Raw genomic sequence first — 19,016 nt, 5'->3', positions numbered from 1 at the left:
TGTCTCATTTTTTTTTTTTTTTTTTTTTTTTTTTCCCCCCCCCCCCCCATAATGGTCATATTTTACATTTTTGCAAAAGGGACAAAATAGGAAAATGCTTGTATCGGAAGCATGTAACCCTATATCCCTTTTTTGTTGTCAGCAGCGTTAATCTTTTCGCGTCCCTTTCCTGTTCACTTGTATGAAAGAAGTATCAAGAACGGAAATCAGAAGGAGAACAGAGTTGTGGACCGAATGGCAGCTTAAAAATGACGCTGTACGAACCAAGAGAAAAAGATACAACTCGTCAGCTCCATTTTTAAGCTACACCATAATATTGTGTACTACATCGCTTTGTTTGGGGTAGTATAGTTGTGTTTACTTAATCGCATGTTCGTTCCTCGCGCTGCACCTGTTTAGTTTGAACTTGCTAAACTTGCTACTCTGTGCAGATTTTTTTTTTTTTTTAATAAAATATAATTCTTACAACGTACAGTTTTGTAATCCCTTTGTCGCTTAACGTACAATGACCCCCGCGGATGATACCTTCCGTGTTTACACCCTTGTGTTGTTAGATGCTTAAAAGGGAAAAGGAGATACACAAAGGAGTGGTACTCCTGCTAGACATTTTAAAATATGTGAATAAAATTGACAGTTTTTTTTTCCCCCCCTCCTTGTTGACCTTGCACACCTGTACAAGTCACCCTTTCCAGCAACGCGTGGTGCTTCCATGCGGTCGCCTCTTCGGAACGCTTGGCGAGCAAACAAAGGCCATGCCGCTTCCTCTTGATAGAGCCCTCGATGAGGCCTGAAGAGTTTTCTATGTGAACCAAAAGGTGTGCATGCACATGCGCATGCAGCTGTAGTATACCACCTGTCGTGTGTACCTCCATCGTGTACTGATGCCCCCTTCCAATGAACCAACGCACCAAGTTAAGCCCTTCCCACGAATCAACACCACTTAACAGCAATTTGTCGTACCTCTCAAGGGTTCCCCATTTGTGCTGGCCAGAACAGGTTTTTCTCGCAGACCGCCTCATTCTTTAATCATCTGGGACTCTTGCGCACTGGTGAAAAGGGTGAAAGGGCAATTACGAACTGGGCCAGAAACGTTCGTCCGGCAGTGAAGGTCCCTTTCCCCCTGCCCCTAATCCGTTCGGGCACTGTGTTCCCGTATCGCCTTTACACAGATACACATTTATGTAAGTCTTTATGACCCCATTCATTTGCAGATTCGTTTGTAAATATTTTTGCACGTTTTTTTTTTTTCCTTTTTTTTTTTTTTTTGGTGCTGGTGCACACGACTCTAGCGCGTGGTGCCCGGCGAAATTGTCTCCATTTGTACATGCGAAGCTTTGTCGGTGCGCGTGCGCTTGAGAATTAAGGGAAAATTCATCCCCTTGCGCATATGAACTGGTGCCTGAAGGGTACACAGAGGGGGGTGCAGCACAGCAGACTGAGAGGGACACACAACTTGTAGTTTTATTCCCCTATTGGTGAATTGAAAAAAATATAATAAATAAATAAAATAAAATAAAAGCCAAATATCAGGGGCTTAAAAAACAGCCGATCTGAAACGCACAACAGGGAAGAGAACGTAAAAGGGAGCAAGGAAACTTGGCCTTTTTGCAAAGTGACAAGCAAGGCGAATGCAGTGAGCAGCGAATAGAGTCCACCTGAGCGTTGAACGCGTGTGTGTATGTGCCTGTGCATGCGTGGGTTTCATGCGTGGGTGTCACGCACACGTGAGCCAGTCACGAACAACCTCTGCGTGATCAACGGCTTTGGCTCTTTACTCGCCAAACTGCGCAACCCATGAAAGGTGTTAAGCATGACGGACGGAAGGGAACCAGATTATGCCCCACCATAGACAACACTGCCAAGTGTAAGGGAAGGGACAGGGCGTGGCCCGCCGGCAACCCAGGCAGTGACTGCGAAAGGGAAAACAACCACGGCAGCCCCACTGCGTGCCCCAGTGTATACCCCACTGCATGCCCCACTGCATGCCCCACTGCATACCCCAACAAACTGGGGGGAGCAAAATGGAGGGAGACAAAAGTGAAAAACGACGCGGACAAGGACTCGTACAAGGACGCGTACCAGGACGCGGAAGAAAAGCCGCCACGGGGTGAAGAACCAAACCACGACGTGGTTGAAAGTTTCATCGGAATAGATCACCAAAACTTGCCATTCGTGAAGAGCAACTTTGCCAGCCGCATTAACAGCAAAAACGTAGTGCCCATAATAGACCTCTTCATTCATAACTTATTTTTTCATTTAAAAAGCATTGGGAAAAATATAGACAATTTTTATTTGCGCTTTCGTAAAGTTGTGTACCCTTTTCACTTCCCCTTTAGAAATTGTGACGTTTGTGATGAGTGCCTGCTGAATGAGAACAAAAGGAGGAGGAGCAGCGGCAGAAGCAGCAGCAGAAGCAGCAGCAACGGCAGGAGGGGGGTGATGGGGAAGAGGTGGTGTGCACATGGGCCTCAGCAGCAACACAACTGGGGAAGGAAAAATCGGAGCGAATTTCTCCCCCAAATTTTAAACGCCTGGTGTGAAAGGGTAAAATGCTTGATAAACATTTATAATAAAAATAGGAAGAAACAGAAAGTGAAGGAGTACTTAGTGCGGGGGGGAAGAGAAGAAAGGGATTCAGAAGAGGATAATTTTTTGTTCGATCAGAGGAGTAGGTATGACATGAACGAGTGTGCGAAGGGGTTAGTGGAAAGCATCATTTTGGATGAAGACAGATGGAAAAAATTAAAACAGGTATCCTTTTTCCCAACGGGGAAGAAACAACAATTCGTGAAAAATAAATCAGATTATGTAACCCATCAGAGGGAAGATCAATTTTTACCTGACCTGTGCAGGCAAAAAGGAGAATTATGGAATGAAGACATAACCGATTTGTACTTGATCAATTTGGTCAAAAGGAAAATTGAAGATTACATAAAAAATGTGCAAGTGAAAAAATTCTGGGACGTCATAAATGTGCAGTCCTTAGCTAACTTTGACTATAGGCACGCGGGGGGGGGAGCATCCTCCAAGTGGTTAGCGGCCTCCTCCAAATGGGTATCGGTTAAAGGGGCAACGGCCACTTCAAGACAAATGGCGCCCCCCAAAATCTCCATTTACCCTGAGCCAATATACGACTACATTCAAATCGTAAAAAAGACCAAGTGCAAGAAGGAAGGAAAAAACAGCCAAGTGGAAAAGGAAACAGATAAAGTGAAGATCCAAGGGGTGAATGGAAGTAACACACGGGAAGTTGACAAGGGGAAGGCAGACAAAGAATTCATCATGAAGGATCTGTTTAACAATACAATTAAAAATTATGAATCGAATGAAGTTCAAATTTTTTTAAGTAATTACGACAATGTATTTTTAAAGTCCATAGGGCGCTTTTACCTTTTGCTGAATTTCTCAATTGAAATTCTGGCCATTCTGTATGAGGACCTGGACCTGTACTCCCTGCACATTTTTTCCTTATATAGCTATTTGGGTCAGTGCGGGGCAGGTGGCGTTGGTAGGCAAACCGACTGGCAGAGTTCTAATCTCGCCGCAGGACGCACCTGGGGCAGTTGTGACCAAAAACAGACTTTCCTCACCAGCGCTAACGAACTTCTTTGTAGTCTTTCTCCTACCCAGCGGAGACTTGACGCGGCCGTTTTTTTCTTGTTAAGAATATTTTTGAAGAGTAAACATGGGGCACCTTCCATGGGTGTCACTGCTAACTGTGGTGAACCGATCTGCAGCGGACCCCAGCTGTCTGGCTCCCTTGCAGACGAGATTATACATAACCTTAGGGTAGAAAAGTACAAAGAAATTATGAAAGAAGTTATAAAACTAACCAAGTACATGATTGAGAAAAAAATTCATTTGCAGAAGCCAGTCGTTAAGTACCTTTTAGCGGTTTATAAAAAGTACAAGCAGAAGGTTCACGCGATGCAGAATAACAACAGGGGAAACAGGAGAAGAAGGACGACGTCCAATTCGAAGCATGTAAAAATGTTGAGGAGAAACTTCCTTTTTCACTCGATGAATTTCTACTCCTTTGAATTCTTCACCAGGAAGGATTTGCGAGTAAATTTGGGAGGGAGCCACAAATGGCGCAGTAAAAGGAAGGTGCTAAGAATTCCGGGTCACTCTAACAGGAGAGACTCCGTTGGCAAATGGAGGACGTGCTTGCTGCGTAGTGTGGGTACTTCCTCTCGGGGGAATAACATCCTCGCGGTAGGTAGCCACGCGGAGGGCGTGGTTGTCCCCCGAGTGAACGGAACGAGGCTAAGGAGGGCCAGACGGGTGAGACACCTGCGAGCGCTCAGACTTCGTCTGTACGCCTACTTCAGGTTGGCGCGGCAGATGGGGGCGGGGCCTGCCGCGGGCTCAAAAACAAAGGGCAAGACAAGTAAAAAAAGTACAGCTAGGAAGAAAAGTGAGCGGAGTAGAAAATGTAAGAGCCGAAGTGGGGGAACTTGTCGCGATAGAAAATTCTCCAGTGGGTGTCAACCTGATGATGCACCACGTCAAGGGGAAGAACACCTCTTCATCCTCTCCTTGTACAAAAGCAACTTGGTGAAATCGCTAAACGTAGAGCGAATAAGACGCAAGGTGCGAGCCCTGGTGAGGAGCAAAAACGCACTCTACAAAAAGGTTGTGCAGAAGGCTAGGGAGCGATGTGGTCGCGACGAAAGGGGAGAAGTGGTAACACGAGACAAGTACTACAATATCGTTGTGGAGGTATTAGGCATTATTAAAAGGCAGGACGAAGAGATTAGGAGCAACTTGTTTGGCATGATACAGGGGGTGAACGAGCAACTGAATTTGTTCTACGCAAACATTTGCCGTTGCGCGCCAGCGGAGAGTTGGGAGCAGAGGAACGTGGAGCTCGTGATGCAGCAGAGGTTAGGGGCGCTGCGGGGGGAAGACGGGGACTCTGTCTGGCTGAGTCGGCAGGATAGAGGCAACGTGGAGGAAGGAGGTAACGCGACGGAAGGGGGAGAATCGGCAGATGAATCAGTGGAAGCGATGGAAGCGGTGGGCGACGAAGTATGCAGCGACGCGTGCAATGGTACCCATCCTGTGCGTGAGAAAATGGCGAGGCTTCGTCCATCCCGGAGTGGTAAGAGGCCCCAACGGCGCCCCGCGCAGAAGGGGACAGGTAGCCACGGAAGAGGCCACGAAAGACGTTGCACAAAATGTGAGTGCACCTTAGACAAGCACCTGCTCGATAGGAAGGAAAAAATGCAGAGCCGCTTCTACAACGTTAAGAATTATTACAAAGAGAAGAGGCACAGGATAAACTACCTGTCATATGACGTGTCCATTTTGAAGGAGTACCTATGTGCCTACGTGAAAAAATTTTTTGCAGACGTGATTCTTTTGTTCGAGTACTTTTTCTGTGTGTTGAATGCTAACCTTGGCTTGGGTTGTGGCGACGAAGGGGGGGGAGAGAAGAAGGAGGACCTCCTGTGCGAGTGGTTCTCGCTGTCCAGCGTTGATAATTTCAACAATGGGGGAGCGTCCCATCAGGCCACTCGCTTCGCTCAGGCGACGCGCTTCACACAGGCCAATCGCTTCACTCAGAGGAAGCACACCAGAGAGTACGAAAACTACCTGCTCCTGAACAAGCTAAAATATTTTGCAAAAAACGACATAATACAATTCATGAGCAAAAGTATCGGCTGTGTCCAGGATGAGGTGCTGGTCAAAATAGGCAGCGTGAAAAAGGCCTTCCATTTGTTGCATGCACTTATGAAAACGCAAAGGAGTAACAACGAGTTGTTCATTTATAAGCTCCTGCTCAGTTTTGTTTTTAAGTATGGAGAGTACTGCCAGGGGAAGGAGATGAAGAAAGGTGAATCAACAGGAAACGGCAGTTCCTTCTCACAGAAATATGCCTCCGAGTACGAACTTGAGAAATGCTTCCTCAAACAAAAAAAAAGAAAAAAATTCTTGTCACAATTCGGTTTAGACTATATGAATATCCCTCATCATGTTACTTCATTTTTGAAGCACATAATTCAGGGTTACAAAATGGACCACACAGGAGGGAAGGTTACTCGAGTAAATGACAACGCCATGGATGTGTATACGTCTTGTTTGTATAATATGGCTAGCTGTGGTAAGGATGATACGAATGTGAATTGTGTCTTGCAAAAAATTTTAAAAAAAAAAAAAAAAGAATTTTGCCCACCTCAAAATAAAGGAAAAATATATGCAGCAAAAGACACACATAAGGAGGAGGATCATCATCTACTCTTATCCCATTTATCCTCTTTGTACGAAATTATTCATGAAAGCAATTTAGAAGAATATGGAAACTTGAGGATCTTCATAACGATGGAGAAGAGGAAGAAGATTAACAGGAAGAGGAAACTAAACTGTGATGAGGTCTTCCTCAATGCAAATATGAATGGGGGTCATAACCATGTGGTCAGAAAAGAAATAAAAAAATACTCCATCCATTTTGTGGACGATAATAAGTACGTCTTCCCTTACATTTGTAACACCTTCGATTGGGGGGGCGCCACCGGTTCGTTTCGTCCGTCTCGTCCGTCTGCTTTGGCCAGTTGGCCGCCTTTGGCCGATTCGTCCGATTCGTGCGCTGCGTGCGACCCCCCCCTGGACTACGAAATTACCCAGTTGAATAACAATTTTAAATTTTTTCATTTTATCAATCCGGGGAGAGAGTACTCTTTCAGGAACTCCATCTTGAACTTCGTTTATGGCTACCCGCTTGTGTGCGTAAGGAAGGACCTCGAGGAGGGGGTCTCCCCATATCATGTGGGTTTGCGCAACGGGGCCAAAAGCGCTACACACGTGGACGGCATCTCCCCACATGTGGATGTCCGCAACGGGGACAGAAGCGCTACGCACGTGGAAGGGTCAAAGGAACTCACCAAAAAATTATTCAGAAGAAGGAAGAGGAAGGAACTGATGAGACATTTAAGCAGCGTGGACATTTCGAACAACATCCCCCTGAAGTACATGCACCTGTCTGTCATCGGGGATATATTTAGAAACCTCAAATTGGAGCACGTGCTCACAGAAGCTATTAAAAAATTATATGAAGAAATGTTACAAACGATTCAGAAGAAATTTTTACAATCTAATAATACACATCACTTGGCTAATGTCGTAACTTGCTTCCTCCTTTTCTTTACCTCCTTCCTAGATATCCTCCTGGGGGTGAGGGACAACAACTACATAAACCTTACCCACCATGGTGACTTTAACATTTTCAACAACTTTAATGGACCTTTATTTAAAAAACAGAAGAAAAAACGTGGTGAAGAAAGTTCATGCAAAGGCCACATCAAGGGGGGGAAGAAGAAGAACAACAAGAAGAGCTACGTGTACATGCACAATAGGTACAGCCGAAGGAGTACTTACTTGTGGTTGCTGTGGAGGGAAAGGCAGAATGAGATGGGTTCTCAGGTGGAACACATATACGTGCGTCCCAAGGGGGAGACAACGATGGGCGTGGTGCCGGGGGGTAGACTCGTCTCCCTCATGAGCAACTATCGCGACTTCAACTTTTCCTTCCTCAATAACGCAAAGTGTGTGCACGAGTACAAGGGGAAGAAGCAGTACCTCTTCGTCACTGATGGGGGGGGTGCACCAGAGGAGGAGCGAACGGTGGAGAAGGAAGCGGCGCAGAAGGAAGAAGCAGCGGGGGAGGAGCGAACCCTACTCTTCAGACACACGAACGTCAGCGTGCACAGCGTGGAGGACAACATCACATGTGAAGACTCCCCCCCATTTCTAACAAGAGCAAACTTCGCCGACGTGGTCACATGGGGTGACATGCATGTGGGATGGACCTCAAATTTTGAGTTGATCGAGGGGAAAAGCACGACCTCCCCCTCCCTAGTGGAACGAATTCGTCTCGCCCTAACCATCCTCACGGGTTACCTAAAAGAAACCCTAAACATGAAGAAGCACTGTCTCCTCGAGGCGCTACAAAATTTTAAGCAATGCAAAAGTGGACTGGAGGACATCAAGTTCATTTACCATTTGAACTACCTCCTCGATTTGGACACGAAAGAAAAAAAAGTACCTGACTTGGTCATATTCAAAAAGGTGTACTACCTGCTCATGGAGGCGTTGTTCGGCGGGGCGGCGCACACATTGCCTGAGGGAAAGACAAACGAGAAACAGTTACCTTGTGTCGTCCCCCCCACAGTGGATGCCGAACGAGTAGTATCTTTTATTTTCAATTTTGTAAAAATCACGAAAATGATTAAAATGACACGGAAGGAAAAAATGAAAAGCATTTTCAAGTTTCTTCAAATGTACGTGGAAAAATCTGCTGATTTTTATGAGTCCATTTTTAACAGACTGTTCCTTTTTATATATGAAGATACGAAGGAGGAGAACAGGAGGTTTCTCAGGAGACACCTGGACAGCTACTTCAATGGAAAGAAAATAACTTTTCATATCTTGAGCCACATCCTACGATCCCTCCCCGCGGGGGGGCATCAACGACAAAAGCGACAGCTGTTCCGTAACCAGCCGTGGCACCACCCAGCTCAGCAACGGAGCGTGCTGCCGGACGAGGAGCCCGCCCCCCTCCTGGGGCTCATCCCCCGGTTTAAAGATGAGCAGATGGAAGACGGACCCACCGCGGAACCACCCAGCGCGTGCCGCCTGCCCCCGAGACAACACCAAACCCATCAACGCAATTCGAAAAAAAAAATGAAATTCTCCAGTGTCAACGAAGAAATATTTAAGAAAACCTTTCGAATGGGGAGGAGCATTTATTCAAGTGACAGCTGCGACTCGACCAAGCGAAGCATCTTCCGAGTGAAGCGTGTGGAGAGTAGGAACTACCTGGCCTACGAGAGAGAGAAGGCGAATTACTTTTTCCCTGATTCAGAAAAAAAGACATCTTCATTGAAAGCGTCTAAGGGGTCTGTGGAGAATGACTCTGTGGCAGGTAGAGACAAGGGGAAGGGGCCCAACGTATTGTCCTGTGGAAGTTCCTCGTTAGTAACTTCTCACAGGAGAGATGAAGTACAGGGTGAGGAAGAGGATGGAGGAGGAATCAGCATAAGGGATCACTCCACCAGGAAGGGAAAGAAAAGGGGAGAACAACTTAGCGCAGACATTTTATCTGAGCAGCTGTGGAATGACGGCCTATGGGACGAAACGAAAAGCTTCTCCACATCCTTGTGCACGAATGAAGAAGTTTCCATCGCGACGAAGAAGGGTATCACTAAGGGTGCACGAGACTTCACGCAGAGTGAAGAGAACCCACGAAGAAAAGAATCCCTAGAGAGCTACAGCTCAAGTGAATGCCTCCAGTACGTTAACAATTTGTGTCTTCAATATGGGGAGAAAAGATGGAAGGGACAAAAACAAAAAAAAAAAAAAAAAAAAAAAAGGGAGCACTTTTAATAAAATGAGGAATTTTCTAAACTATGATTGGAACAAGGAAGAGGAAAATATCAACATGATGAAAAGCAATACCAGCGAAGGTGGCATCCTTCCCCCCCTTAGCTGCACATCCTCTTCCTGTTCAAATTCACAGGAGGAGGATTCAAGTGACGAGGATACACAAAAGATATGCTTCAACATGGATGAGCTCACTAGTAGAGGTGGCGAAAAATATCTGAGCCTACTAAGCGCAGCAGATTTTAAAATAATAAAAGGGGAGAAGAGTGATAGAAGTTGTTTTCAGTCCATGGAAGAGATAAAGAGCTACCCACTGGAGGAAGGAATGGACGAAACAAAACCGACGTATGCTGTGGACAGCAAGCAAGTGCGTCGTTTGTTGACCTTCGAGCATGATAGCTCTTTTTGTTTTATTAAGTATAAACCCTACCATGAATTCAACGAAGAGAAGAGAATTAAAATAAAAAAGTACAAGGAGAAGGAAAAGAAGAAACAAAAAAAAAAAATAGACATTCGGTTTATGCCTTTGTATATTAGCATCGTAGGGGGACTCGACGTATTCTTATTTAAGTATTATCAACACATTTGCGACACGTATGTGAACTCCTACTTCTACCTGAACACATACTACTTTGAAAAATATGTTCGTACAAAATACGGTGAGAAAAAACACTCGGAGCAGCACCTCATCCATGACCCCTTTTACTACCACTACTTGTTCTTCAACAAGTTCGGTTGCCACGACAGCGCGAGGGCCGTTCAGGGCGCGCGCGTGGGCCCCCACGCCTACGTGAAGTTTTTTAACCGCAGGGGGGGGAAAGAAGCTAACATGGTATCGAGTTGTGTTATGGGCGCACAACACATGGACGCGGCTCGCATGCACTTGGCAGACATTTCTCATATGCGCATGAAGGAAGAGGTCGTCCCGGAAGACGTCGCCACGGAAGAGGTCGTCCCGGAAGACGTCGCCACGGAAGAGGTCGCCACGGAAGAGGTCGCCCCGGAAGAGCTGACCAGGGAAAAAGTACCCCATGAGGTGGGGAACAAAATTAGAAGTGTAGTAGACAAGCGAAGCAAACAATCCTCCAACGAGGTTGTTAGAAAAACTTCCAAAGGATCATCAGATGAGAAAAAAAAAAAAAAAAAAAAAATCACAAATGAACCACACAACTGTGAAAACGATATCACGGAGAAGAAGGATCACCAATGCAAACAATTTGAGCAGAATTTTTTTTATGCGGAAAATGAACTAAGCACAGATGAGGGGGAGGAAGACAGAGTTCCGAAGGAGCCCAAGGAAATTCACATTTTTAAAAGGCACTTATTCATCCTGGAGTATTTAAAAGGCTATTTTAGTTTCTCCATTTTCACACGAATGGAAAATATGATTAGCGACATGTTTGAAAACTACTTGTTGAATCTGCCCTACGTGAACAGGTACGTCTTGGCGAGCAGCGGCGGAGGCGGAGGCGCAGACGAAGGCGTAGCCGGAGACGGAAGCGTAGCCGACGTGGAGTACCAAGTGTTGCCTGCCAAGGGGGCGGTAAGGGGAGCCAACCACTTCACCTCCAGCCAGTGCTTCGCCCCGGACAACGCGAGCTACCACGCCCTCGTGAGGGAGTGCTTCCTGGGGGCCGGCGGCGTGCAGCTCTCCATGACGGTGGTCAACGTGGAGTACTGGAAGTTCGAAGACATGAAGGAGGAAGACCCCCTCATGAAGAAACTAATGCCAGACACTTTATCTGCCTACTTTCACACCATTAATAAAATATACCAAAAAAAAAACACAGACAAACAGCTAGTCTTCCTTTTTAATTTGTGTTCCCTCGATTTGACCGTGGACGATCATTTATTCACTTTGAGTTTAACAGAAGGGTTAGTGTACTTGTTCTTAAACACCCTTGAGATGAGGACCATGGATCTGTATAAGGAGAATTTACAATCGGAGCAATTCGATACAAGTAAGGGTATGTATAATTTTGACTTTATATTCATTTCTTCTACTTACAAGTCCAGGGAGAGTAAAACGATACACATTATTGTTAACGAGCGCATTGTGCTGTATGATTTTCATTTGGTTAAAAAGTCGGAGGAGGTTTCCACTTGCAAGGGTAGGAAGAGTTCCCGGGTGGCTGCTCCACGAGGGGCAGTAACGACACTCCGTGAACGAGTACCCAGTAAGGAAGAAGCGAGAACGAAGGCGTCGTCACTGATGGAAACCTATCGTCTGCAAAGCGACGTCCAGCAAATAGACGTCCGCCAAAGAGACTCCCACCAAAGAGACGCCCACCAAAGAGACGCCCACCAAAGAGACGCCCACCAAAGAGACGCCCACCAAAGAGACGCCCACCAAAGAGACGCCCACCAAGGAAGAGGAGAGTCCATAACACAGACGGACGACAAGCATTGTGTGAATGAGTCAGCCGAGGGGGATGCCTTGCTCGAGTTAGAACAATCTCACATTAAAAAGAGGACAAATGGAACAGGAAGTGAGAGTATCCTCCGCGCAGCACAAGCAGCAACCACCTTATCACCCCCCAAGGGAGATACTCAAAAAGAAGGTCAAAATAAAATATGCGACATGGTCGATGTAAAGACAAAGCACATGGATGGCAACACACATGCTGCTGACCTAAGGAGGGATTTACAAAATGCACAACTAGTGGAACCTGTGACCAGGAAAAATATTTCAACAGAGAACGTTTATTATAATTTAAATTTCCTCAAAGAGTACCAGGAAAATGAAATAAAAAAGTTTAGAAGCAAAAAAATGTTGGATGATGTAGATGTGAAACTTTTTTTTACAGAAGAGTATTTAATTAAAAAGACGAATTTGCCAGATCGGTTCGTGCGGGAGACATTAAAAAAGCTAGCTCGGAGGAAACTTCTACAAAGAAACACATTCAAAGTTATGAATAAGAGGAATAACAAAACCACTCAATTCATTGTTTACACGACATCGGAGTTGGATGCTGTGGGGGACACGGATGTGTGTGAGAGGAGAGTAAAAGAGGAGGAAGTAGAATCGTGGGAAAAGGTGCCCGAGGGAGGCGTGGCAGGGGGATGTAGTCCTCTCCTCCAGCTGCGTGACACGGGTGAGATGCGCACAGCACAAGGGGAACAGCTGGAAAATGACAAAGAGCCACAACCTCAAGTGCGCTTGCCTCGAAGACAAGGAGGAACAACGCGTCCTGCAGCAAGGCAACGGTCGGAACAGCTCACGAGACAGAGATCGAGTCGGCAGCGAGCGAACACTCCTGACCCCACCCCGAAGACCGACAGGAGAAGGAAGCTTCCAATTGCACCCAGCGACTTGTCCGCCCAGAACAGCGACGAGGGTAAGCTTCAATTGGCGAAGAAGCAGAAGTGCGCCAGGGGCAAAAGCGCAAGGGGGGAGGCTGCCGCCCCTCAGGAATCGCCCCAGCCACAATCGGCGTCATCACCACCATCGGTGTCATCACCACCATCGGCGTTACCACCCACATCGGCGTCGTCACCACCATCAGCGCCCTTACCAACGCCATCACCTCCCGTCGTGAAAATAAAAACCGAAGGAGCCACCACAGCATCGCGAGAGCCAGTCGCGGGGGAAGCGACCAGCAATGGACAGATTAAAAAAGAAAAAGACACTCGCCCAGTTAGCAGTAGTGTAGTGAAATTAGAGACTAGTAGTATGGCTTCATGTATGAACAATGCATTAGGCACCTGTGGCCCGAATGAAGAGATTGCGAAGAGGGAGAGTGCTGCTGCCTTCATCGCGAACGATACCTGCGCCGCAACCACCACCAGCAGCGGGGTGAAGAAGGAGAGCAGCAGAGGGGGCGGCTCCACGGTGCAGGGGCCAGGTGCCGAGTCTTCCACCGGTCGCCGTAGACGCGCTGGTGCGCGCAGTGGCAATCGTGGCAGGACGTGCAAGGGAGGCCAGGAAAAGGCACCCGACATGAATCACCCCGATGATAAAAAAAAAAGAACGAGAGGAAAGCGAGGCAACAAATATGCAAAAGAAAAACGAGTAGCAAATAACTTAGTGTCCTATCTGAGTGAGAGCAAAGGCAGTAGCGATGGAACAGTTAAGGACCATTCAGGAGTCAAGCAGGGAGAGGCAACCAACCCAGCAGGCAGTAGCTTTAACTGTAGTAGTAGTATGAGTAATGACCTGCATGTTCAAGTGCGCGTGGCCATGACCATGCTAATATGCGCATGATGGGGAGTCGCTCCATCCGTGTGTCGGCTCATATGCATGTCGACTGATACGCTTGCACGACGTGTCATGCCCGTTGCGTCGCTTCATGTCGCCACTTCACCACTTCCCCCCCCCGCCAGACGAGCCGGTGGATTTCTTCCTGGACGACGTGGTGACGGACAACGATGAGGAAAAGGAAATTAAAAAAAGGAAGACATTTGACAACCTCAACTTGGAAGAGCCTTACGAATTCTACCAAAACCATATATTAAAAATAACGACCGATCGTATGAACAAAATGAAGGCAGAGCCCGGGAGGAACACTTCCACTCCTTTATTTCTTATTGTGAGTAGCTTGAATAGAATCCTAACGGAAAAAGGAATGAGCAATTTGTCTCAGCCCAGTGTGCTGGCAATTTTAAATATGATGATGAAGAAAAACAAAGTGGTGCGGGTCGGCGGCAACTGGCAGCCAACTTAGGCGCAGCAAAAAAGAAATGCCAAAGAAGGGCACACATTTGGTAATGAACCCAACACACACGCACGCTTCCTTTTTTTTTTACGTCATTTTAACTTTGTACTTTTGCGTCAATACGTTGGCGTACGTCGCATTTTTTTTTTTTTTTTTTTTTTTCCTTGATGGGGCAGCAAGGGAGGGCATTTTTCACGATGCAGTTTTTTCCTGCACAACTTTTGTAACTTCATAGCACATACATCCGTCATCCCAAGTTGTTTTTCAATTTTGTCCTTTTTTTGGGTTTTCTTTTCCCCTCTGCGTTCGTGACACTGGGCGGCGTGGACATATGTCTGCCAAACATACATAGCTGTATGCTTTTCCTCCATGGCTCAGTGTGCACACAAATGGGCACATGCGTGGGTTGGCCAATAAAGCAGTTGGCGGGCCGATGCGCTTGCACTTTCACACTTTTCTGTGAGCTTTTTTAAATCTTTTTAAATCCTTTTTAAACCTTTTTAAGAAAGGACAGGGGGAGAGACCAAACTGACGATGCCGTCCTTTCCAATTTGTGCGTTTTGCCCATTTGCCTACTTGCGTGTTTTTTTTTTTTTTTTTTTTTTTTTTTTTTTTTTTTTTTTTTGGCGCAACTCTTCCCATGTTTAAGCAGCGTTCCGTTCATTCGTAAAAAAAAAAAAAATGGCCTTTCTTTTTTAAAGCGAGAATTTTGTGTACGTATTTTTATTTTTGCTACGCCCCTGCGCATTACATATGTATACATATATGTATTATTGGGAGGAAGCGAACGTTTAGTTCCTACCTTCTTTTCTGTTTTTCTTATTCCTCTTTTATGTTCTTTTCCTTTTCTCTCCCCCCAATTGGCTGCCTACATTTTCCCGTTACTTTTGCGTGGCCGCGCATGGATGGGCAGCAAGGAACAAGGTGACCGTTGCCATTCCGTTCGTTCCACACGATCGCAGCGTGGCAGTTATATATATATATATATCCCTGTGGCACCGTCGCGCGCTCATTTCAATAATCTCTCCCGCCCCACGTTATGAGGCAATGTATTGGACCCATCGGTAGAGCCCTGACTAGTGAATACATATAAATGCCACTTGCTCGTGGACCCGGCACCCACCATTTACATATATATAAATAATATAACTTACTAATATGCTGCACTTGACCGGATTGCCAAATATGCCTTAACTTCAATCCGGAAAGAGAGAAAAACTTTCATTTCGTTTCGATCTTCCGCCCAGCAGCGTGGGTTACATTTGGCGTTGTGTTTTTTTTTGTATTGTACATGTCACCAGGAGCGTTGTTTACCAAAAGTTGGGTGACCGCAGCTGATGCAGGGCAAGGAGGCACAAAAACACCATTGCGCTTGTACCGCCCAAGCGCTCTCCAGTACGTAAAAAAATATAATTGTTATATGCATACAACTTCATGTATATGCCCACCGAGCCAACCCCCGAATTTTTAACCATGTACAATATTTGATCCTCAACTTTTTAGTTTAAAGCCTCGTTATTCTGCCTTTCCCCCTCAGACTGTGCTGCGCTATATGCTACGCCTTAGCTCTGCTTTTTTTTTCTTTTCTTTTTTATTTATTTTTTTTTTTTCTCCACGGCTTTGTTTTTTTTACTTCATCTACAACTCCCCAAACGTCATCCATTTGTAGCTAATTAATTTTTTTTTTTTTTTTTTTTTGTAATTACTATAATATTTGTATGTAATTTCACCAAAAAAAGGAATCCTCCCTTTTTTTTTACTCATTTGAAGGAAAAAAAAAAAAAAAAAAGAAAAAAAGGGCCAACCATTTGAACCATCCTCCCCGCTTAACCTTATCGCAAGTTGTTTCCGAGCAAATCACCAAACAGTAATGTCCTGCGGTTGTGCGAGAGGATCTTACCTGTACCGCTGGTCCCCATTTTACCATTTTAAATATTTTTGTTTCCCTACCCAATTTGTAAACACTTTGGTGAGTTGGAACATTTTGAACAAAGGGAGAAAGAAAAGTCAAACGGAACGGCCAAGTGATTGAGCGACGAAACGAAAAAAAAAAAAAAAAAAAACGAATTTCCCCCTGTACAACTCTCTTCGCTTTAATTGTCACAATTTTTTCACAAAAAAAAAATAATAAAAACAAAAATTTATATTTTATTTTTTCTGTTTTTACACAAAAGGCAGGTCACTTTCCTGTGGCTATTTTTCCTGCCTCTATTTCCCTCCGCTTTTTCCCCCCCGTCTCCCTTTTTCAAGAAAAGCCAATCCGTGTGCATCATAAACCTTTTTCATTTATACAAAAAAAAAAAAAAAAAAAAAAAAAATTTAATTTAATTTCCCCTAAACTGTCGCACAATAGCATATACATACTCGAACGTGTGCAGGGAAAACCCCCTCCCACCACACCACCCCATGAACCCTACACCCACACACTCGAAATGTATATTAACCCCCCCCCCCACGTGTAAAATAATTCGGATACACACTGTTGTACTTTACCTACCCCTTACGCTTTTCGAAGTCATCACTCATTCCTGTGGCTATTAATAAGAAGAGCTCTTCGAGAAAATTTGCCTTTACACAACCATGTCACGATTTAAAGTGGAAGGAAATCTCGCCTGCTCTTGAGTTCGCCATTCGTGTCGAGTTGGGAAGCCGCGCCACGTTGGAAGCCTCACCAATTTGGAAGCAACGCCAACTCTGCAACTGTGACCCCCGCGAAGCTGGCCCATAGGTATCGCACCTCAATCGGCTTCATGGAACGAGCAAATGTACGTCCCTTTCAGGAGGTGTGCTTGTTGATAACACCTGTGCTATGTACACATAATATATATGTGCCAAGCCCAAGTGATCAGCGCTCATTAAACACTTAGGACAGCTGTCCATACCTGTGTCTCGATTCATGATACAAGGTCTTCCCCGTGATATACAGCTAAAGAGTGCCCCCGTCTCGATCGTGCGGGGAATTCAGGTCATCGCTGCGATGCAGCTGCGCGGAAGGAGCTAATGTGTGTACTCACCGTGGGTCTGCCCTAGTACGCCAGTACCATTTCACAATCGCACAATTGCACAAGCGCACGATCACTCCATCACACGATAACACGATAACACGCATGTATGTGTAAGGGCACCCAAACGAGCGACTCGCAGCCCTGCGAAGCCTTCCCCGTGAAGCCTGTTTCCCCGGTCTGTCCCCCCACCGGGGTCCTCCTCTGCCATACCCCCTTCTATCACTTTCGTGACACCTGCATTAGTGTAAAATGCAAGACACAGAAAGGAAAAAGGAAAAAATGAAATTTAAGTTAAACAGCGGGGAGAAAAAGAACCTCATCAGCGTAAGCATTAGAAAAAATGACCAGAGTGCCAGGAGCAATCACATAAATGGGAGCAACAGCCCCCATGTGAGTAGTGCCAACATGCCAAGCAACAGCATAAGTGGGGTGGCTAAGAGAAGCCCTTTGGAAAAAGGACCCGTAAAGGGTGTGTCCAAAAATATAAAAATAAACCTCGCGGGGTCAAAGGGCATTATGCAAAAAAGCGGGATGACCACCAATCGAGTAAATCACCCAAACTCGAACAATTCTGTAACAAAAGACAACAGTAGCAGCAGTAGCGTTAGTCATGCGAAGCACATCGGCGGTAATGTCACCTCCCCCGGAAAGGCGAGCACCCCGAACAACGCTAGCAACGACAACAAGTACTACAGCTCGAACACCAATCCCCACGAAAACACAACCTTCAACGAAAGTCTAAACCTACACGACAATGTAAACTTTAACGAAAGCTTAAGCCTCAGCGACAGCACCAACCTGAATGGCAGTCTGAACATGAACGGCAGCCTGAACATGAACGACGCGGGCACCAATTGTGAAAACCTCAACGGCACAGCAAATGTTAGCGAGTACGTGAGTAGCGGTGGAAGCGGCGTTGCGGTAAACGCGCCAAGCGGTGGAGGGGTGCAACTACGCCACGGAAACAAGTCCCTCTTCAAAAGTAACCTAAAAATATACTACAAAAATGAGTTAATCCCCTTTTCGTTCCTCTACCATAAAGTCCTAACAATATTAAAGTCGCACTATACTAACCATATTACGAACAACCCAGGAGTGGCAAACAAAGGCATATCATTTTTCCACATAGAAAACATGTTAATAAATTTAGGGTTCAAAGGGGTAGACATAAGTAACCATGCTTTGCTAAGCTACTTGGCTTCATCAAAGCAAATAAAAGTTGATTTAAATGAAAAAAGAATTTGCTACGTGAATCCCTATGTAGATATAACAAGCGTCACTTCCTTGTTAAACAAAATAAACAAACATGGGTTTCTGTACGGATACGAAATTAATGACGATTTAATTAATACCAATAAAAACATTTACAAATGGATTAACACTTTGCTTTATGAAAAAAAAGTTCGTTGTATACGATCGAATAACAGCCATTTGAGAGGAAAATTAAAGTGCAAACATTTGCCATCCTTTTGTGATATCTATGCAAAAAATAAATGTGATAACTGCTTTTACAATTTAAAGGGATATATCTTCTTCCCTCTTTCTTATGAACACATAGAACAGCAGCGCTACTCCATCACCAACGATATTAAAAACCTCTGGGACGAAATTACGCTGCCCAACCTTGACGACATTTTAAAAGAATACAAATTGAAGTCCACCAACAAAGTTTTCGTGCATGACAATGCCCCCAAGAGGAAAAACAAGGAGGACAAGTTCGCGCCCGTCGTTAAGAAAATGAAACGGATTTACAACACACACTTGTTCACGGCCGACGAGATCAAAAATGAGTTCATACAGAAGAAGTGAGCGCGGCGCGCAGCGTCACACCATCGCAGCAGCAGATGTGTGAGAGGCAGACTGAGAAGACGCGCCTTTCACCAAGTCGCCATTTTGGCACACCTATATCTGCATACACACGTGTGTAGGTACAAACGGGGGGAAGGAGAAAAAAAAAAAAAAAAAAAAAAAAAAA

General features: G+C 45.4%; 3 protein-coding genes across 3 annotated transcripts; all 3 read left to right on the top strand.

The window, feature by feature from the left end:
* Nucleotides 1-1,794: 1,794 nt before the first annotated feature.
* On the top strand, nucleotides 1,795-9,384 carry AK88_00358 (uncharacterized protein; the record flags this gene model as incomplete). Its single annotated transcript, XM_012478009.1, has 1 exon — nucleotides 1,795-9,384. The coding sequence occupies one exon, from the start codon at nucleotides 1,795-1,797 to the stop codon at nucleotides 9,382-9,384; it is 7,590 nt and encodes a 2,529-aa protein (XP_012333432.1).
* Nucleotides 9,385-9,388: 4 nt separating this feature from the next.
* On the top strand, nucleotides 9,389-14,045 carry AK88_00357 (uncharacterized protein; the record flags this gene model as incomplete). The annotated part of the gene is made up of 2 exons (XM_012478008.1): nucleotides 9,389-13,529; nucleotides 13,705-14,045. The coding sequence occupies 2 exons, from the start codon at nucleotides 9,389-9,391 to the stop codon at nucleotides 14,043-14,045; spliced, it is 4,482 nt and encodes a 1,493-aa protein (XP_012333431.1).
* Nucleotides 14,046-17,290: 3,245 nt separating this feature from the next.
* AK88_00356 (uncharacterized protein) lies at nucleotides 17,291-18,850 on the top strand (the record flags this gene model as incomplete). The annotated part of the gene is made up of 1 exon (XM_012478007.1): nucleotides 17,291-18,850. The coding sequence occupies one exon, from the start codon at nucleotides 17,291-17,293 to the stop codon at nucleotides 18,848-18,850; it is 1,560 nt and encodes a 519-aa protein (XP_012333430.1).
* Between the last annotated feature and the right edge of the window lie 166 nt (nucleotides 18,851-19,016).

The sequence above is a fragment of the Plasmodium fragile genome (genome assembly GCF_000956335.1).
Source record: "Plasmodium fragile strain nilgiri unplaced genomic scaffold supercont1.3, whole genome shotgun sequence".
NCBI lineage: Eukaryota > Apicomplexa > Aconoidasida > Haemosporida > Plasmodiidae > Plasmodium > Plasmodium fragile.
The sequence above is the reverse complement of the archived record's forward strand: the minus strand, read 5'-3'. Positions and strand labels throughout refer to the sequence as shown.